The sequence below is a fragment of the Pseudophryne corroboree genome, chromosome 6 (assembly GCF_028390025.1).
Source record: "Pseudophryne corroboree isolate aPseCor3 chromosome 6, aPseCor3.hap2, whole genome shotgun sequence".
Classification (NCBI taxonomy): domain Eukaryota; kingdom Metazoa; phylum Chordata; class Amphibia; order Anura; family Myobatrachidae; genus Pseudophryne; species Pseudophryne corroboree.
In genome coordinates, this window is record NC_086449.1 from 360,809,833 (window position 1) to 360,832,426 (window position 22,594).

The following is a 22,594-nucleotide window of genomic DNA, read 5'->3' on the forward strand; positions in this document are numbered from 1 at the left end:
CCACTTCAGATGCCTGGGTACGGGAAGTCGTCACTCGAGGTTACGCCATAGCCTTCAAAAACCGACCCCCTCATCGATTTTGCCAGACAGATGTCCTGTTGGACAAGACAAAGGCAAACACTCTACATTCGGTGGTACAGACCCTCCTGAATACAGGAGTCGTAGTACAGGTGCCTCTTGCGCAGAGGGGCCGGGGGTACTATTCTCCGCTGTTTCTAGTCCCGAAACCGAATGGGTCCTCCCGGCCCATTCTCAACCTCAAGGCATTGAACAGGTTTGTGAAGGTTTCCAAGTTCCGGATGGAAACCCTTCGCTCTATAGTTCTGGCCTTGGAACCTGGGGACTTCATGGTCTCCCTGGATATACAGGATGCTTAACTGCATATTCCTATAGCAGTGTCTCATCAGCAATACCTGAGATTTGCGATTGGCAACTGCCATTACCAGTTTCGGGCGTTACCTTTTGGTTTAACAACGGTTCAGCGAGTCTTTACAAAAGTCATGGCGGTACTCCGCCGTCAAGGGGTCAGGATACTGCCGTATTTGGACGACTTGTTAATCCTTGCAAATTCCCCAGAACTTCTCCTGCGTCATCTAGATGTGACGGTCCGGTTTCTGCAAGCCCACGGGTGGCTCATCAACTGGAAGAAGTCATCCCTGATCCCTGCTCAGAGCATGGTGCATCTGGGAGCACTATTGGACACTCACAACCAGCGGTTGTTCCTGTCTCAGGAGAAAGTCCTGAAACTTCAGGACAGGATTCGTTGCTTCCTATCTCGTCCTCGAGTGTCGATACATTCGGCGATGCAGGTGCTGGGCCTCATGATGTCAGCATTCGACATGGTGGAGTACGCTCAATTTCACTCTCGCCCTCTCCAGAGGCTGATTCTAGCCAAATGGGACGGCCTTCCTCACCGGATCAGGTCTGAAATGATCTCATTGACTCCGGAGGTCCGTCTGTCACTGCTCTGGTGGCTCCGGGACCAACAACTGTGCAGGGGCCGTCCATTCTGGATATCTGACTGGGTCCTGTTGACGACAGATGCCAGTCTAAGGGGTTGGGGCGCGGTGCTGGAGCAACACTACCTTCAGGGGCGGTGGACCAAGGAGGAGTCCCTCCTCTCGATCAATATTCTGGAGTTGCGGGCGGTCTTCAATGCCTTGAACCTAGCCCAGCATTTAATTCAGAACCGTCCTGTTCAAGTACAGTCGGACAACGCCACCACAGTGGCTTACATAAATCATCAAGGCGGCACTCAAAGCCACCTAGCAATGAAGGAAGTCTCACGGATTCTACAGTGGGCAGAATGCCATCTACCGGCCATATCGGCAATATTCATTCCGAGACTTTCTCAGTCGTCAGGACGTGCATGCCGGCGAGTGGGGCCTCCATCCAGAAGTGTTTCAATTCCTAGTGGAAAGGTGGGGCCTTCCAGACGTAGATCTGATGGCGTCTCGACACAATCACAAGGTTCCGGTCTTCGGAGCAAGGACAAGGGATCCTCAAGCAGCATTCGTGGATGCGCTGGCGGTACCGTGGAGGATTCGGCTGCCGTACGTGTTCCCTCCAGTGTCACTCCTGCCCAGGGTAATTCGGAAGTTCAAGCAAGAAAAAGGAATTCTGCTTCTCATAGCTCCAGCGTGGCCCAGACGGCACTGGTTCTCAGACCTGGAAGGCCTATCTTCAGAGCGTCCAATTCTACTTCCACAACGCCCAGACCTCCTCGTTCAGGGCCCCTGTGTCTACCAGGACCTAGCCCGGCTGTCTTTGACGGTGTGGCTCTTGAAGCTTCCGTCTTAAGGGCTAAAGGGTTTTCTGAGGCGGTCATTCAAACTATGTTGCAGGCCCGGAAACCGGCTTCGGCTCGGATTTACTATAGGGTCTGGCATTCTTACTTTGTTTGGTGCGCATCTAACGATTATGACGCTTCTAAGTTTAGTATAGCCAAGTTGTTGGCTTTTCTTCAGCAGGGCCTGGACTTAGGCCTGCGTCTGGCCTCCCTCAAGGTTCAAATATCTGCCTTGTCGGTGTGGTTTCAGAGAAAAATTGCGATCTTACCTGATGTGCATACCTTTACTCAGGGCGTGTTGCATATCCAACCTCCCTATGTCCCGCCTGTGGCTCCTTGGGACTTGTTGGTGGTTTTGGAGGCGTTACAAGAGTCTCCGTTTGAACCTCTTGGTTCAGCTGACCTTAAGTGGCTTTCCCTTAAGGTGGTGTTTCTGCTGGCTATTGCTTCAGCTAGAAGAGTGTCGGATTTGGGTGCCTTGTCCTGTAGTTCCCCATATCTGATATTTCACCGTGACCGGGCGGTTCTTAGGACTCGTCCCGGCTATCTACCTAAGGTGGTTTCTTCGTTCCACCTTAATCAGGAGATTGTGGTTCCGGCACTTGTTTCTCCTGATCTATCTCCCAGAGAGCGGTCTTTGGATGTGGTATGGGCTCTCCGTATCTCTCCGTATCCTATTAGGAAATCTGATTCTCTTTTAGTTGCGTTTGTGTTTCACAAACGGGGCTGGCCTGCTCACAAGCAAACTCTGGCCAGATGGATTAGAATGGTGATTGTACATGCTTATGTGAAGGCTGGTTTCTCTGCTCCTGATCACATTAAGGCCCATTCTACTCGGTCTGTTGGACCTTCTTGGGCGGCCCAACGTGGTGCGACCCTTGAACAATTCTGCAAGGCGGCTACGTGGTCCTCTGTGAACACGTTCATAAGCTTCTATGCCTTCAATACTGCCGCTTCCCAGGATGCTTCCTTTGGACGCCGGGTTCTTGTGCCCGCTACAGTGCGTCCCCTCCCATAAGGAACTGCTTTAGGACATCCCCATTGTCCATTCCTTGTGGAGCCCAGTGTACCCCGCAGCAGAAAACGTGTTTTATGGTAAGAACTTATCTTTGTTAAAACACTTTCTGCGAGGTACACTGGGCTCCACAAGGCGCCCACCCTGACACACTTAGCTTCTTTGGGTTGCTATGGCATTAGCCGCTGACACGTCTCCTGTCGTGAGAATGCGGTGTTGTGGCTACTAACCTTTGTCGTCTCTTTTCCTGCTACTGCATTGGACTGGTTAACTAAAAACTCCTGTGCAGGGAGGCGGGGTGATATAGGAGGCGGCGCTATGCATTCTGGGAAGAAGGTCAAAGCTTTTAGCCTGTTGGTGCCTCTTATGAACTTGGGGAACTGTGTAAAAAAAAGTGGAGCTATAAGGAACTTATAGCTCCACTTTTTTTACACAGTTCCCCAAGTTCATAAGAGCTTAGCAAACACCCCAAAAAGTCCGATTATATTGGTGCGGGGTTCTTTATACCAACCTATTTCAGTATATTTGGACACATTGTTGAACCTTTGCATTCAGAATATTCCCTCTTATAAATGAGGGTATAGAGGCAGTCAGGAACCTGATTACTAATAACCCCTTATATGTGGGCCCCCTCATTCAGTTTGTTTTGAAACTGCGATTGTTGGTTTTAACTAGGAAGTAACTCCTTTATGATGGCAGATTTAATCTGCAAATGGCGGGTTGTGTGATGGGGTCCACAGTCATCCCATCGTACGCGAATGTCTACATGTATTCTATTGAAAACAGGTTGTTTTATCAGCATTATCAGTTAAATACCAATATAGCACCTTATTTAAGATATATGGATGATTTATTAATTCTGTAATGTTACAGGCTGTGTTTGAAAAATGGCAGTTAGGAGCTGATTAGCTGGTACTTTATCTCTGTCCACTTTATCTCTCTCTCCAAGGCTTAGTACATAGACCCTTTAAGGTGCATACACATGGTGCGATTCTGCATAAATGCTGATTTTGACTTTGCGATTTCCCTTGAACTCTCCGGATCCCAGAACCACCGATATTGACTATACACATGGTGCAACTTTGGCTATGTACAATTTTGACAATATACAATTTTGACTATACTAGAAACTAGATTGTATACAATATTGTCAAAATTGCCATGCCTGCACCATCTATTTTTTCTTGCGATACAAACCCTGCGGGAGTGCGCATCGGTATCGCAAGCTGTGTACACATGGTGCGATATCTGCTAACTTTTCATACGATTTTGACTATATAGTCAAAATCGTAAGCACACATTGCACTGTGTGTATGCACCTTTAGTCCTAAGGACAATAGAATACTTATAATAGCTTTAAGGGAATGGGGACTGCTAGAGGTGACGTGCATACTAACTCATTTACTGTACTTTGTGGAATGGCTGTGTGAATGGCTGTGTGATTGTAATTTTCACACCAGCCTGTCGCTGACCAGCAATGCCTGTTATTGTTTGCCGCTGCACATGTGCATTACGGGGCATACGCATGCGCAGTTAATCGCTGATCACCCGCTGTGCAAAAACGCAGAGCAGCGATCAGTTCTGAATCACCCCCTTTGGATCTTTCGCCATGTAAGTAGGGAAGTTCTTATCTAATTGAACAGCCACTGGGTTCTATGTACTAAGCATTGGAGAGGGATAAAGTGGACGGAAATAAAGTCAAAGCCAACCAGTTCCTGTCATTTTTCAAATACAGCCTGTAACATGGCAGTAATGAGCTGACTGGTTGGTACTTTATCTCCATCCATTTTACCTCTTCCCAAGGCTTAGTACATACAGTTTGAGGTGGCATTTAGTTTGTGTTGATTACCTTACAAAAACTGTCTGTAAGTTTTAAATTCAATGTTTCCACAATTTCTGTAGTTTTGCTCCGTTTATTCATCTATTTTCTCTAAATAACCAACCAATCATACTGTACTTCTCAACCAAACAAGGTTAAAACGAATACTTCATCGTAGGAATATTTATATTTACCAATCTCTGCTTTGTTTTCTTCAGGTAGAGCATCTAGGAAGCTTCCAATCAGGAAAACACGGGGCTTGGACTGAGAATTGTGAGTTACACTCAGGAATCGGAGCCAGAACATCAACTGAAAAGCAGAATGTATACAGGATAATACAGAACATAAGAAGATTTTATTTTCCTTAAAAGACAATGAAAATCACAAAACTAAAGATTTTATATATGAAGCATCTGGCAGTATTGGTTTTTGTTTTTTCATTTAATGTCTCATATTTATTATCTTTAAGGAATTCCATATTAGAGAGATTTACGGGTTTATTTACTAAGCCTTGGACTGAGATAAGGTGGTCAAAGTACCAGTCAGCTCCTAACTACCATGTCACATGCTGGGTTTGAAAAATGACAGTTAGGAGCTGATTGGTTAATACTAAATCTCCATCCACTTTACCTCTATCCAAGGCTTAGTAAATAGACCCCTAAGTATAGTATTGTAGTGTGACATCCAGGGAGAGATTGCGTAAGACAGACAGGAGGCCTGAGATATGACTGATGGGGAGAGGTAACCAATTTGCCAAAGAAAAGGTTATACAAAATAAATATTAAGGTCAGCACAGGGCATTGTAAAACTGCAACTAAGAGTGGATAGAATAAGGACCACCAATCTACATTGTCATGTAAACCTGTACTGAAACCCCTCCATCCCCAATAGTACTTAGAGGTACTGCTGGATTTCTCTTGCTAAGGAAAGAAACACCTACTGCCAAAGGTAATCAGCAGGTCACCATGGGAATGTAAGGGGGGGGGGGGGGGGGGGGGGTGGTACACACGGAGAGATATATGCTTAACATCTAAGCAATCTGACTAGATTGCTTAGAAGTTAAGCATGGATCTCTCCATGTGTGAGCGGTCTGTGATAGATCGCTCACCACACATCTCTGCCCGTGTGTACTGCCCTTAAGGGATTTAGGGGGACATTTACTAAGCAGTGATAAGGGCGGAGAAGTGAGCCAGTGGAGAAGTTGCCCATGGCAACCAATCAGCACTGACGTAACATTATAATTTGCATACTATAAAATTATACAGAGCTGCTGATTGGTTGATGTGGTAACTTCTCCACTTGCTCACTTCTCCGCTCTTATCACTGCTTAGTAAATGTCCCCCTTAGTACAGTAGTTATTTAATTGAAAAACAACTTCAAGTACTTGTTAAGGCGGCTACACAAGGAGAGATCCGTGCTTAAATTCTAAGCAATCTGACTAGGGAAGGACCCCATAGACAGATACTTTGTATTGTGTACCTGTTCCAGTGCATGCCTCTGTCCTCCATGCAGGTCAGTCTCAATCCCCTTTAGGCTGAAGATCAGACAATACACAGTATTGGGTCCACTGGTGTTCAGGAGTAGGGAGTGTGTGAAACAGTACTCCATCTGGCCTGCAAAGTCCCAGATAACCAAAGAACAATCTAGAGAAATACAAATGAATTGCTGTTATTTTCGCACTTACGACCTTATTCAGTAATTTAGCAAAACTGTAACTGCTGACGATTGCATGCTGGGGACCGGCCAGCACAGTGCAAGGCCGCCCAGCATGCTAATGACTGCCAACGATGCGATCACAATTCAATTGCGATCGCATCGCTGTTCCCGCAAAATAAGTGATGCCCCCTGCCTGGCAATGCGCAGCGCAGCCATTTTCTCCTTCGCAACGGCCGCATGTGATGTCACATGGCTGCCCTAAAATTGGCACAGGTCCACCCCCGTTTTTGGCGCCACGCCTTGCAATGCTGCGTCGATGCCCCCAACTGCCCTGCAAACATCTCTGCCTGTCAATCAGCGATGCAAACACATTGCCCAGCATGCTCAGGTCGGACACTGCGCGTGCGCACTGGCCCGAAAATTGGGCAGATGTGATCGCATCTCAGTAATAATTGCTACTGAATAAAATTGTTGTCAGTAATAACCAGTCACCTTTGACATCGGTCTGTGAACAGGACACCCCTTTGGTGGAGACAGGAGTCTTTGGGCCAGTAAGGTAATACTGCAATTTGGCAAATGATCCTGTCTGTTAGATATAGCAGAGAATGGGGATATGAATTATGTTTATATAATCACTTTATTTTATACCAGTAAAAGTAACTTCAAAGAATCATTAGCAAACACATCACATAGATGACACTATCAGACATCCTGCACAGAGACCTATTGGCAGGCATTTTGCAGAAACACCCATTATACCAGCTTCTGTACATGCCCACACCATATAGCATTATACAGGCCATGTGCATACCCCAACATTATGCCATATTACATTTCATGCTCAGAAATAAAAATGACTTTGGGGGTTATTCGGGTTTGTTAGCAAACCAAGAAAGTTAGCAATTGTGTTTAAACATGTTGCACTGCAGGTGGGGCAGATATAACATGTGCTGATAGAGATACTGTAGATTTGGGTGGGTTCTATTGTTTCTGTGCAGGGTAAATACTGTTTGCTTAATTTCTACTCTGCAATTTAGATTTCAGTTTAAACACATCCCACCCAAATCTAACTCTCTCTGCACATGTTACATCTGCCCCACCTAAAGTGCACATGGTTTTGCCCAATTGCTAATTTTCTTGGTTTGCAAACCTGAGTAAGGCCCTTTGTCTGAATTCAGAGATGACCACATCTATTGGCTTGTGCATGTATCCATCATCTATCAGTGTGCATTTGGACTAGCCATGTACCTGGTGCAAGAGATCTGACAGATATCAGACAGATCTCAGAGTACACTCTAATTAGCCCCCTATTCCGCCTACATGCATGCAACATGTCCTAAGAGCACCTCTGCTGCTTCCTATACTTCACAGAATCAAACTCCCCTCAGTCACTTACAAAGGCTTCAGCTACTCTCACCCTATACTGTATCACTAACATCCAAACCATATGGGTTTGGGTTGAAGATCACATCTTCGGAGGGGGATAAGTAATTGTACCCCTCCCCTAACCCTCCGGGGGTGGCGGCTAGGGCTAACCCTCTGGGGGTGGCAGCTACTAGCCCCCCCAGTGCCTAACTCTACCTAGTGCCTAATTATGTAATTCGCTGGTTGCATTTATCTATTTATGTTGATTTGTGTACCTCTCTAAATTACTCACCTTGTACCTACGTAAACCTGTATGTTCTATGCCCATACATGATGCTAAGGAACCCTTATGGGTTCATATACATAATTACAGTGGCAGTTTTTACCTATAGGCTGTAGGAATGCAACCACTCCAGGTAAAATCTGTCACCCAGCTCACTGTCAATGAAGCCAGATGCAGTCCGTGAGACTGCACTGGCTTCTCTGTTACTGGCAGTGACTTCCTATTGGAAATCCAACCTGCCAGTCACAAACACTACAGGCAATCCCATTGGGAGTTGTTCCCTCCCTCCGGGGAATGCCAGACCGGGCTGCGATTAGCAGAGAGCTGGCATCCTGTAAGAAGCCACTCCCTGCCTCGTCAGCCCTACCCGGCTTCTATGGACTGCTGCCAATGCAGTACCGTCACCGCTACTGCACATGCACCGGGGTCCTGGCGTCAGGCAGCGGCGGGGACAAAATGGCAGAGACCCGGAGCATGGCCAGTGGCAGCCCACCTCCTTCGCCAAGGTAGGAGCCGCCTCTGTACTTAAAAAAATAATTTTACTTTCAGATATTCTGATAAACCTGAACAGGTGGAGACTGCACATAACCAACAGAGCAGAAGTCTACTGAGCAGTTGTATCCTTATTTTTGCATTACTTCTGAGGTAACCATAATCATAAGTCAGATGTAACTTTTAAATTCCTTTGTTCACTCCAGGATCATTAATACAGTACGCACATACTCACTTTCTAAATGTACAATAATAAAAGTAGTCTGAGTGCCCACTAAGAGTAATGAATAGCATAGGGTATAACCAAGGGTCATATGAGCAGTTTTTATGGGGGGTGGGGAGGTTCATATTAAGTTATATCTTTAACATTTTACTATGTAACAGCTACAGCTATATAAAAAGATGTGCAGCACCTGCTCAAATGGATCAGTCATTTTCTTGCATGTGTCTACTGCTGTGCAGTACAATATGCGATATTGCATGTGAAAACAAATGTACTGCGCACCCACATTTTCTAGTTTGTAAATAACCCTAGTTTGTAAGATCAACTTGGTTTTGCAGTGTAAATGATTGCCACTTTAAAAAAAAAACTGAAAAGCTTACCAAATCTCTCACTTTCTGAAACTCTCACTCTATTACATTTGGCCACTAGTGTTGTAGGGGTGGTTTTCAGTTTGCCGGCGGCCGGGCTCCCGACGACCAGCATTCCGGCGCCGGAATCCCGACCGCCGGCATACCGACAGCTTTTCTCCCTCTTGGGGGTCCACGACCCCCCTGGAGGAAGAATAGATAGCGTGGCGCGCGTAGCTGGGAGCCCGACCGCCGGCATAACATACTACACCCGTATTGTAGAAACTGATCAGGAAATGGCTTCGGGATTTCTCTTTTTTAAGCCTCATCATATAATTAAGGGCAATATTGTATTTAGCTAAATAAGCAGATGAGGCCGCACTGTTCAGAGGTCATCATAAAAAGCTGTAATGGTTTATGGTCCCTCACATTTTTCCTCTGATTTTTCTATTTTTTCAACTTGGTCTTTGCCAACAGTCTATTTTCCCCAATAACAAAAGATGGAGGAGGGCTTGTTGAATTAAGGAACATTAGCAGGTGGGGTGCCCAACTTTTAAATTAGGACAAATTAACTTACAATGCATAGGGTAGCTCCAACTCGGCGTAAAGGCAGGTTTAGAACTTACCTCAGTCAGTGCATTAGCAAAGGTGGTTTTTCCAACTCCACTGTGTCCACAGATGAAGAGCTTGACCTTTTTCCCAGGCCTCCATCTACCACCATCCATAATAGAAGTCTCAGAAGACACAAACTCATCAGGCCTGCGACTCTGCCCTGAAGGTGGCTGCAGGGGCCTCTGGCTCAGGAACAACATTTGTTGCTCCTTAGAAAAAGAAAATATTAAATTGTGGCTAATCCCATCCGTATTAGAATCATAATACTCTATATATCTTTGATGTTCTCATCCCCATGCACCATTTGTTTGTTTAAGTTTTATTGCTTCAAATGGGTGATGGGCTAGGGGTGGGTCTAATAAATCAATGTGATTACAAACACATGTTTGTTGGTCTTGATATTATGTGTAGTCTGTCTGAATCAGTATGGGATGAAAGTTATCAAAGGATGAATGTTTCTAAGGATGTTGTCTGTGGCTTATTCTGGACTTAAACTGGACGAAAACTGAAATGAAACAACAAACAAATGCGGAAAATCCTTCAAAGGCCAACAATACTTGGACTGCATCCCAACTACAAATGTACTACTAATATTCTCCAATCCTCACTGACTAGGGAAACAATACAATCACTTTCTGCAAAAAACACCTGTAATGCAATTTTTACTCGGACCCGGCCAGGCTGGCAACATCCCCCATTAATCCTTGTCTTCCTAATCCTTTATTCTGTCCCCTGGTACCACCTGTATCCTTCTCTCACAGTCTCCTTCATCTCATCCTCTCTCCTCTTCTCTGTCTCCCATCCTCCCCTCTGCCTCCCTTCGCCACCTCTTCTGTTTCCCCATTGAAATTTACTTCTGCCCCTTCACAGGCTCTCTCCCACCACTCACCCCTGCTTTCTCCCTCCTCTGCCTGTCACCTCACCTCCACCACTATCATACTGCACTTCCTCCATGCCTCACTCCTGCAGTCTCACTTCCTAGCCAAGGACCCAGCACCATCATTACACCCTCTATATCCCTTTCTTCCAAATGAATCTTACCTCAACGCTACAGCAACCCATGATAATATCATTCACATCTCTCCCACAAACTGTTACCCCCTATCCTGTGCCCTCTGGAATGCCAGATCTGTTTGCAACAAACTGACCCCTACTCATGACCTTTTAATTTCCAACTCCCTGCATCTCCTGGCCATTATAGTAACCTGGATTACTCCCTATGACACCACTTATCCTGCTGCTCTCTCTACTGGGGGCCTCACATTCTCACACACACCCAGACCCGGGGGATGCCATGGTGGTGGTGTTGGGGTCCTTTTACCCTCTAGCTACACATACCAACTTATACCTTCAGAACCTTCCCTTACATTCTCTACATTTGAGGTCCATGCGATACGCCTCTACCAAGCTTGCTGTCATCTGCCGTCCACCTGTCACTTCCTCCATATTCCTCAATAACTTTGCTTCCAGGCTAGCTCACATCCTCTCTTCTGACATTCCCTCCATTATCCTAGGTGATTTCAACATCCCTAACGATAAACCCACAAAATCACCTGCCTCTAAACTCCTTAACCTAAGTCTCTCCCAGTGGACCACCTCACCCTTCCATTTGAATGGGAGCTCACTGGATCTGGTTTTCACTCACTGATGCAATATTTCTGATTTCTCCAATTCCCCTTTTCCCCTCTCTGACCACCACCTGCTCTCTTTCAACTTATGTATCTCCGCTTCCCCATCTCTCCCTCCTAAGGCTACCATCACTAAGCGTAACATTGAGGCTCATCTCTATCCTCCCTGTTCAACTCACTTCTCTCTCCTATTCTCTCTCTCACATGCCCTGAACAAGCCACATCCCTATACAATGCATCTCTTACTTCTGCTCTTTACTCTGTCGCTCCACCAACCACTATTCACCCTCGCAGATCAACACCTCAACCCTGGCACACCAAATGCACCAGATATCTTCAAAAATGCTCACGTAGTGCCGAGCAACAGTGGATGAAATCACGCTCTAAGGCAGACTTCCTACATTTTAAATTTATGCTCTCATCCTTCAGTGCTGCCCTTTCCCTCGCTAAACAACCATACTTCAAAATTCTCATCTCTACCCACTCTTCCAGCCCCCGGTGCCTCTTTGCCAGTGTGAACTCCCTCCTCTGCCCACTACCACCTCCTCTCCCATCCTTATTGTCTGCTCTTGACTTTGCCACTTATTTTACATCCAAGATTGACTCCATACATCAGGACATCACTTCCCACCAGACCAGCAACTAGCCACCACCCATCCTTTGCCACTCCTCCCCTAGCCTCTGACCAACTCTGACATCATTCTACCATGTATCTGGTAAGGAAGTCATGGCCCTCATTTATTCCACCATCTCCCCACTTGACCCTATCCCCTCCCACTTCCTCCGCTAGCTCTCTCCTTCTGCCTGTTCCCATCTTGCCCACCTTCTCTATCTCTCCCTCTCATCAGACACTGTCCCCTCTGCCTTCAAGCATGCTCTTGTTTCCCCTATTCTTAAAAAACCTACCATTGATTCAAACACCCTCTCCACCTATCGACCCATCTCTCTCCTCCCTTTTGCCTCCAAACTCCTTGAGCGTATTGTCTATAACCACTTCACTGACTTTCTTTCCTCCCACTCACTGCTTGCCCCATTCCAGTCTGGTTTCCCCTCTCTCCACTCCACTGAAACTGCCATGACAAAAGTCTGCAATGACTTCCATGCAGCCAAATCTAAGGGCCACTACTCTCTGCTTATTCTTCTTGATCTCCCTGCTGCTTTTGACACTGTTGACCACCCTCTCCATCTGCAAATCCTTCACTCTCTTGGTCTGCGTGATACTGCCCTCTCTTGGCTGTCTTCCTACATCCCTGATCGTTCCTTCTCTGTCTCCTCTCATGACGCTACCTTCCCCCCACTTCCACTAACTGTTGGTGTCCCCCAAGGTTCTGCTCTTGGTCCTCTCCTTTTTTCTCTCTATACGTCCTCTTTAGGTGAAATCATTAGTTCTTTTAACTTCCAATATCACCTCTATGCTGATGACACTCAAATCTACCTTTCCTCCCCTGATCTCTCCCCGGCTTTCCTCACTCGTACCTCCAACTGTCTCTCTGCTATCTCTTCCTGGATGTCCCAGCGCTTTCTTAGACTCAACAAGTCCAAGACTGAGCTGATCTTCTACCCACCCTCCCGCACAACCTCACCTCCCACAATCTCATTATCCATTGATGGCACGACTATCTCTTCTAGCCCCCAAATATGCTGTCTTGGCGTAATCCTTGACTCCTCCCTCGCCTTCAAACCACACATTCATCACCTCTCACAAACCTGTCATTTTCATCTCAAAAACATTTCCAGGATTAGACACTTTCTCACGCAGGATGCCACCAGGATCATTATATGGATTACTATAATCTCCTCCTAACCGGCCTTCCTGACAATTATCTCTCTCCACTCCAATCTATCCTCAATGCTGCAGCCCGGCTCATCTTCCTCACCAAACGCATCATGTCCACCTCTCCTCTCCTACAAGCCCTTCACTGGCTTCCCTTCCCTTTCAGAATCCAATTCAAACTTCTCACACTCACAAAGCACTCACCTACTCCTCTCCCATTTACATCTCTGACCTTATCTCCCATTACTCTCCCACCCGTCCTCTTCGCTCTGCTAATGCACTCCAACTCTCCTGTCTTCTGATTACTTCCTCCCACTCCTACCTCCAAGATTTTTCAATTGCTGCTCCCTTACTCTGGAATTCTCTACCTCTCGTCCTCAGACTCTCCACCTCTCTACAGAATGTCAAACGGACTCTTAAGACCCACTTCTTTACCAAACCCAGCCAAATCTCATCCTAACCCTCTGTCCCACGCTCTCTATGTACCCCATCTGTGCCACCCCTGTCTGCCTACCCCTCCCTTTAGAATGTAAGCTCTCACAAGTAGGGCCTTCTTCCCTCATGTGCTTATCCTTCTCTTACTTTAATAATCCTCAACTGCCCAAATCCTGCAGTTTTCGTCCACCTTGATACTTATCTCAGTGTCGTCTACTGATGTAGTTATGCTTAGATACCCTGTACTTGTCCTATATTGTCTTCAGCTGTAAGTCACGGTTTTACTGTGTTGATTATGTGCATATGTCCTCTGTAATTGGGTGCTGCAGAACCCTTGTGGCGCCAGATAAATAAAGGATCATAATAATAATAATAATAATAATATGGGTAGTGACCATTTTTGGGGATTAATTAATGAGTTACTTATATCACCTACATCACAGTAAAATACTAAAGCAATAGAAAGTACTCAGCAGAAAAACAGCAGCTTTTGTTCAAGAATACATAAATTATATCACTTTACTTCGACATCACTTATTGAGCAACATGAGGTAAAGAAAGCATGCCGTACGATTACAACTGCATCAAAAACCATATCCAGTAAGTGGTTGAATGATTTTAAGCAATGTAGCCCACTCAGAGACAGAGTAGAGTCAGCCAGTGCTCTGTACTAAATGCACATTTTGAATCATCCAGTTTCATTACTATATATAGGCATATTTCTTAGGGACAGGTATACAACATAAGTCATCTATTAAAATGATTTGAGAGACAGATTAATGTCTAGCTGTTATCCATTGGTCAGAGTGTGGTGCTTGAATGAATGGTTATATAGTGTGAATAAGTATGGATACATTCTGATAATATCAGAGCTGCTATGCTACATACATGTTTTATATTGTAAATGTATCCGGTGTAAGTTAATATCTCATATTGTAAACTCTACTTTTTTCTTTATTCATGAGTATGTGGCAAAGCATCTGAACCCCTTAATTATGGACGTGGATCTATTTTTCAAGAACACTGTTTATATGTCTGGCATTTGGTTTAGATGTTATGCATGGATGTTCCAAACCAATGGATTTTGGAAGAAATATTTTTATTACAATACCAGACAAAGAATAGGGATAGTATACAAAGAACAACACATCCTTCTGTTATGATTATTCCAAACCTTACCTACCACATACCTGGGTCTGTTCCTGGATGGCCCAGATAATAGCAGGTGGGACAGATATTTTCCTTGCTAGATCAAGCAGAGTGAGACCATCCTACAGTAAACCACAAGTAAAGAAGAAAAGAAGTTACAGAAAGAAGTCCCTAATTACTTTGATATGCTCACACCTTGACCACTGATTCAACAACCACAGCTATTCACCCCGATAACCCCCCAATTTTGGAAACTTTTGGTATCTCCAAGAATCATGCAGACAACACAAGGAAAAATGTATAGTTTGTACTCTTATTTGGCCTAATTTCCAACACAGTGATATGGGAGCATTTTATTAGCATTACATTTCATTACATATTGTTGAATGACATGACCCTCTATTTCTTATGCATATATGGGGTACATTTACAGTATGTGCTATTTGGGTTTTGGGCCACAGACATTTCAGAAAAGCAGACTTGACTGTTCGTGTACAAAGGTGCATATTGCAAGTTAGTCATCTATTGTACTTACAGAGTTCCGGCTCAGCAGATTAGGGCGATGTGTCAGGGCAAGTGAAATAAGACGTTGTGATCTCCTGCCCCCCTCCACGGCTGCACCTCTCACAACAGTGAAAGCAAAATTCTCTTTTGCCTTTAGAGAAAAATCACAAAATAAAACTCTTGCCTAAGAAACGTTGCATGAGCACCAGGGGCAAAACTCTGGGTTTTATTTTCTGATACAAAATCATTAAAAAAAACTAACAGTCTGTTACTACTGTATGGGGCTAATTCAGACCTGATTGCTGCTGTGCGTATTCGCACAGCAGCGATCGGGTCTAAACTGCGCATGCGCTGGTGCTGCAGTGTGCCAGCGCATGGCAGACAGCCGACGGCCGTCTTAGCCCTGCGATCGCTTCTGCTTGATTGACAGGCAGAGGTGGTCGCAGGGCGGGGGGGTCGGCGGCATTTGGCGGTCTGGGCAACACAGGCGTGCCCGGACCGTTGGGGGGGCGGGCCACACCGTTGGGAGCTAATCTTCAAGTACAAAAGCATCACCGCTGTTGCAATGCTTTTGTACTTGTGCGGGAGGTGGGGGGGTCGGGTTTGACATGCGGGGCGGACTAGCCCTGTGCTGGGCGTCCCCCCGCATGTCTGAAGACTGATCGTAGATGTGCTCAATTTAACACATCTACGATCAGGTCCGAATTAGGCCCAATATTCTGCCCATTGATGTTAAACATGGGTGTTGTTTATCTTAACAAATTGTATATTTTATTTTTACATTCATACCAAATTTTGGATGTCAGGGTTTGAACCGTGTTCCAGTAGAGTTTGACAAATGGCAACAGACATATCAGCATCATTCAACACTGCAGCCAAGTGTAAAGGTGTATTTCCTTGCTAGAAAACACAGAGACAGGCGAAAAATCAAGGTTTCTTACCATCGTAAAAATCCCAAACAGCATCTGACATAAGCAGAAAAACAAAAACAAAGAAAGCATGGCACATCCGAACTGGATCTTAAAAAGTGTAAACAAAACAATTACATGAAAAACATAACCGTTTTAGTATATGAATATTTACAACATACAATGAAAAATACATTTTTATTTAATGTTCTTTAAAAACGTCACTAATTGCACTCTATAGAAGGTGCTATTTGAAAACCTTTAAATTCTGTTTGCAACATTTTGGATGTACTATTATTATATAATATCAGAGCATTTGTATTATGTACTGTATATCTGTCAAATAGTAAGGTAATAGTAAGGTAATAGTAATTAAATTGTATTCATGTATTGTCAACTGTTTTCTAAACACAATATTTTCAACAACAGAATCCTCTGACAGTGCTTGTTTTATGTGTGCAAGAGGACTTCCATGTCCACCAAACCTCTCATAAATGCAGTCCCATAAAAGGGTTGTGATCCTAGTTCTGGAGGTCAGTGGAGGAAATAACTGTTCATGTTTTTCTCCAGAACTACTGCTTTATGGTTTTGCATGAAATGCTTTTATTAATTTTTTTTGTTTAAATAAATCCTGAGGGTAAGAGAACATCATGGGCCAAATGTAATAGAGTGAGAGTTAGAGAAAGTGAGAGATTTGGTAAGGTTTTCAGGTGTTTTTTTTTTTAAAGTGGCAATCATTTACACTGCAAAACCAGGTTGATCTTGCTGTGTAAATGATTGCCACTTTAAAAAAAAAACCTGAAAAACCATACCAAATCTCTCACTTTTTGAAACCCTCACTCTATTACATTTGGCCCCATGTCTCTTTCATACAGACGTGTTCTCATATGTCTTTGCTGCAGTTACGCCAAGCAGCTCCCCTTGGTACGCCAGGTCACATGAGAAGCTTCTAGCATCAGGCATCTTTTTTGCCAAAAATGCACCTTAAGTCGCAGCGCAATGTGAATAGGACACACGAGGAGACTGTGCTGATCTTTTATATATAATGCTTTTATATCTTTATGTGATTGAGGGCCTAATTCAGACCTGATCGTTGCTGTGCGTTTTCACACAGCAGCCGATCAGGTCTGAACTGCGCATGTGCGGGCGCCACCGCCAATCTCAGCCCTGCGATCGCCTCTGCCTGATTGACAGAGGCAGTCGCTGGGCGGGAGGGGATGGGCCGGTGGCATTTGGCCACCGATTTAGGGGCGCAGGCAATGTCACAAACAGCCGTTGCGACCCGGACAGCGTGGAGTAGCTGCCCTGGTAGGGTGCTACTCTTCAAGTACAAAAGCATCACCGCTGTGTGATGATTTTGTATTTGTGCGGAAGAGTAGGGCCTGACATGCGGGGTGTACTAGCCCTGTGCTGGGTGTCACCCCGCATGTCAGGGAAGCTGATCGTAGATGTGCTAAATGTTGCACATCTATGATCAGGTCTGAATTAGGCCCTCAGTCTCTGAATCTGTATACAGTGCTACAATGTGGCAGATGCAGTTTTTTTCCAATGCAAATTCTGTTCTGCTCCATATACAGACTTATTTACATATAATATACAAGTGTCATATATCAAATTAATCAGCACAATCTCCTTATGCGAGTCTCCCCTGGGACTGCCAGACTGGGCTGCAATAAGCAGAGAGCTGGCTTCCTGTAGGATGCAGCTCCCTGCTTCTCGCACAGCCCAGTCTAGCTTCTATGGGCTGCAACCAATGCACTGCAGTCCATAGAAGCTGGGAGTTTGCTCATGTGCAATCGCACCGCGGTGTCTGCGCCGGTCCTGGCACCTGCCGCATCCACTGCGCAGTTGCCAGGACCCAGGCTGACTGCCTCCTCTCCGTGCACGGTGGTAGTGGCAGCCCCGCTCCTAAATGTCAGTAGGAGCCACTGCTGTACACATCTGTATGTCATTTTTGTGTTTACATGGTTTGACGGGGGCCTAGAAATGCACTTTATTGAAGAGCCCATATGGAAAGTGAATCCACATTAGAAGAACGAAACCCAGTATTTGAGATCTCTGAAGTTGCTGAGAATTCATGGCTTTTTTGTGGGAAGGTTGTGTGCAGTCTCCCTTATCCAAAATACCAAATACAGAATATTTTGAGATATGGAAAGATAGTCACACCTTTGTTTTCTAATGACTTGGTGTACACAAACTTTGTTTTGTACACAAAATTATTACAAGTATTGTATAAAATTACCTTCAGGCTATGTGTATATGGCGAATATGAAACATAAATGTATTCTGTGTTTAGACTTGGTCCCAAAATTATCTCATTATGGTATGCAAATGTCCTAAAATAAGGAAAATGTCCACATCCAAAGGTATTTTATTTAAGATATCTCCACATCTCTGAAATGATCAGAAATACCCTCCTGTGATCCAGTGGTGAATTTCCCACTAGGCATGTGAGGCACTTGCTTGAGGGCAGCACACCAGGCTGATGAGGTCAGGTGAAAACATTTTTTTGTCTTTGTGACTTATTTTTTTTTTCATTTTTGCAACTGATGGGAGTGGGACAGTGGGCAGCAATTTTGGTCTGAGTGCTGGTAGTAGGGTGAGTTGGAGCTGCTTTGGTGGTCTCAAGGCATCCATACTGGGCCTGAAATGAAGGGGGCAGTGACATGATGGTGGGAGGTAGGGGATGGGGGGGAGGGGGGGCAGCCAATAATGTGACCCCTAAATCCACCCCTGCTGTGATCCATTATATTACTCCTAATCATTTCCTAGTCATTTCACCCTCAAAACGCAGAATTTCAATCCTTTATTACTGTGTTTCCTGCTTGACTGCATTGTATGAAATCTGTCACTTCCATTTTTATTTGGGATTGGTTTCTTGCCTTTAAACCACATTGTGACTGTTACACTACGTGGATCACAGTAATTTAGCATAAATTTATCTGCACAGCACTTTTGGAGTTTAACCAAACAATAATTTAGTCCAAGCATTTACAAATTTTAACTAATAAATGGGGTGGTATTAAAGTGAACGTAAAATGGACTTGTAGTTATGTTTTATCATATTTAATGCATTTGTCCAGAGTACTTGTAGACATTCAATGTGTGTGCATCTCCTTTTATCGACATGGGTCCAAACTCTGACAAGCAGCTGTGCATCTTGAAAGACACTAGGCAGCCATGTAGCCCTTCTACTATGTACTGTAGCATTTGTGCTGTGGTAAAATGGGCCCCCTCCAAGCCATAGGTAATGGTTTATTCAATGTCACAGTGCTGATTTTACCACAGTATAAGAGAATGGACCATTTGCGTTCTTACATGTTCACATATCAGTGCTTTTCTATTGTTGTGATCCATTGTCAGCACCTTTAAGCTGACTGCCTACAACAGACTTTCATATACTGCATTACCTGTCCCCAGCATCACATACTGTACCTTGTCTTGCAGGTTTGTTTTGGCTCCTCTTTCTAGCAGGAAATCAACAGTTTCAATGCTTTTACCAAGAACTGCTTCATGGAGAAGTGAAGATCCCTGAAACAGAAAACTGGAACTAGAAACTAGAAACATTGGCAGAGTACAATGACATACGTATAGCCCTTGTCTATATGTACAACAAGGACTGTCACACTTATAAGATGGAATAGACTATCATCATTGTTCATAACGCTGTTGCATTGTTAAATAGTGTTGGGATCCCTGTGAACTCATCCTGAGGATAGATTGGCCTTTTGTTAGCGAAGGCTATTCACTTTTATCTTTATAGGGCATCCTGTCCGGATACCAGATCAGCAAACACTACATCCTTCCACATTGTGCATCACTCATTAAGGTGGGACAGCCAAATTTATTACACATTGGTGGTTACTCAGAATTGGTCGCAGATTTTGCAATCCTTTTTTTTTCCATAACTGTTTATTTGAATTTTCAAATAGAGCATATCCAGAATTACAAAAAGAATGCATACTCATGTCTTTACAATATAAGAAGGAGGACTTATTACAATTATAGTGTACTATGAGAAAAGTAGCTTCATAAAATAAAAAAGTAGTATCATTAATTGATCAGGGTCAGTGACATGTCAATTATGAAACCGATTAAGCACAATGACAATAATGCAAGACAAAGAAAAATATCAAATAGAATATTTCAACACACAGTAATACAAATACACTCGAATGCATTCAGCTAACAGCCAAAATGAGAACTTGGAATAAAAGGGGGGAGGGGAGACACCCGAGGTGGAGTAGTACAAGACAAGACACCCAGGGCCGGCGCCACCACTAGGCAGCTTTAGGCAGCTGCCTATGGGCGCCGGCCACTAGAGGGCGGCGCTGCACGCTGCCAATGAAAGAATACTTCCTTTCCCGGCTCAGCAGGGATGCTGCACCGCCCACCTGTAAGCAGCACTGAACCCATCAGGCGATAAGCAGTAACATTCCCCCCCCCTCTCCACAAGCACCAGAAGAGCTCCCTCCCGCATGTTACCCACGCCCCCACGATTGGACCCGCCCCCCCTGCACCCGCGATTGCATCCATCACGTTACCCGCTCCGCTCCTCATGCTGATAGCGGCGGGAGTGAGCCGACAGCAGAGGGCGGAAAATGTGTGCGGTGGAGCGCCGTGAGTGAGGACGCAATCCGCGCATGTCTACCAATGCTGCTGCTGCCTCCCCGGCTCTCCCAAGTCCCAGAGGGCGGAAAATGTGTGCGGTCGAGCGCCGTGCGTGAGGGCGCGATCCGCGCATGTCTACCAACGTTCCTGCTGCCTCCCCGGCTCTCCCAGGTCCCGGACTCTTCCTATGTGTGTGGAGTGACTGGCTGCGGACCGCCTGCTCAGCCTACGTGGGCCGTGGCTGTTTAATACCTTCAGCTGGGTGAGTGCTGTGGAGGTGGTGGGGGATTGCAATCGAGTGTTAAGAGATTGGCTCTCTGTGTAACAGGGCCATTATGTCTGTCATGTATATAAGGGATTGTAATAATTTGGGGCATGTGTGTCATGGTGCTTTCACACTGGCCGATATGGATCGCTGGGGTGTAGTACTGCTGACCGGCGTTCAGGAGACCGCCCGTCAGCTTACAGACGCCGGGATCCCGGCGGGGAGGGGCGCCACCGAGCCTGCAGCATGGCGTGCGCAGCGAGCCCGCAAGGGGCTTGCTGCGCACGCCACGCTGCAGGCTCGGTGGCGACCTATGGGTGTCGTGGACACCCACGAGTGGAAATAGTCCCTGTTGGTCGGCATGCCGACCATCGGGATAGTGAGCCGTCGGGCTCGTAGAGGAGGTCATGTGACTGTCGGTCAGCTGACCGGCGGTCACATGAATACCACCCATATCGCTGGTCCGTCGGCCAGTGTGTACGAGTGATATCTCCGTGAACGTTGTCGTTCACAGACATATCGCGTCGGCCCTGCAGCACAGCCGACGGACAATATATCTAGTGATATATTGGCGCATCGCTGTGTGGGCAGGCAGTCAGACAACTGCCCATACACATGCTGCAACAGCTGGAGGTGATTGACCGCTGAACTGGGCGGGCGCATGTAAATCCATCCATAGATATACCTGCAGATCAATTGATCTGCAGATATATCTACCAGTGTGTGCCCAGCATTAGGGCCATTATGTCTGTCATGTATTAGGGCATTTAATAATGTTGGGCAATATGTCTGTCATTATGTGTACACAGGCCCAGCAACGGGGGAACAAAGGGGACACTTGTAACAGGCGCTGAGATTCCAAGGTGCCCTGGACATTCATGAATCTCAGGAGTCCTGTTCTTGTGTCCCCTTGCCTGTGCTGCACTTCAGCGATTCATGTTGGTCACTGTGCTGCATGCTGGCTGCACACAGCAGGCGGAGCTCGAACTGCTAGCTGCACCAGGGGGAGGACTGAGCCCCTTTCCTGTCCTCGGCAGCCCCAAGGAGCTACGAAATGCTGGTATCCCAATGGGGGTTAAAGAGGGGATGCCCTCTCTGTCTGGAGACAACTACGAGAGCCTGTTGGACAGGGTGTCTCCACTGAGGCACATGGCAGTTGGAGTCGTGGTAGGGATCCCGGAGCTGTCAGATCCCGGAACAAGGTCGTAGCTACCATAGGTGCAGGGAGTGCAGCTGCTATGGGGCCCAGAGCTAAGAGGGGCCACCTTCCCTGTCACAGTTACATGTGTTATATACAAGGGCGTAGCTACCATAGGTGCAGGCAGTGCAGCTGCTATGGGGCCCAGAGCTAAGAGGGGCCACCTTCCCTGTCACAGTTACATGTGTTATATACAGGGTGTAGCTGCCATAGGTGCAGGGAGTGCAGCTGCTATGGGGCCCAGAGCTGAGAGGGGCCACCTTCCCTGTCACAGTTACATGTGTTATATACAGGGTGTAGCTACCATAGGTGCAGGGAGTGCAGCTGCTATGGGGCCCAGAGCTAAGAGGGGCCACCTTCCCTGTCACAGTTACAGGTGTTGTATATATTTTTCACCATTGGGTGATACATAGGTGTCCTTAAAAAAAAGTTGCCTTTGGGTCTGCAATATATCTTGGTATACCCTGAACCCCTTCAATATGTTGCTATGGGGCCCACAAAGTTCTGGCTACGACCCTGTC

General features: G+C 45.8%; 1 protein-coding gene across 1 annotated transcript in view; it reads right to left on the reverse strand.

Annotated features, from left to right (window-relative positions):
• Positions 1 to 22,594, reverse strand: part of LOC134932324 (uncharacterized) — a 176,556-nt gene that overhangs the window by 60,608 nt on the left and 93,354 nt on the right. Inside the window, exons 5-12 of the mRNA XM_063926646.1 lie at positions 19,435 to 19,530; positions 15,881 to 15,991; positions 15,123 to 15,242; positions 14,629 to 14,709; positions 9,616 to 9,810; positions 6,772 to 6,865; positions 6,103 to 6,266; positions 4,818 to 4,932 (exon numbers count right to left, since the gene is read on the reverse strand). Of these exons, the coding sequence (XP_063782716.1) occupies positions 4,818 to 4,932; positions 6,103 to 6,266; positions 6,772 to 6,865; positions 9,616 to 9,810; positions 14,629 to 14,709; positions 15,123 to 15,242; positions 15,881 to 15,991; positions 19,435 to 19,530 (976 nt within the window). The remainder of the gene's footprint in view (positions 1 to 4,817; positions 4,933 to 6,102; positions 6,267 to 6,771; positions 6,866 to 9,615; positions 9,811 to 14,628; positions 14,710 to 15,122; positions 15,243 to 15,880; positions 15,992 to 19,434; positions 19,531 to 22,594) is intronic.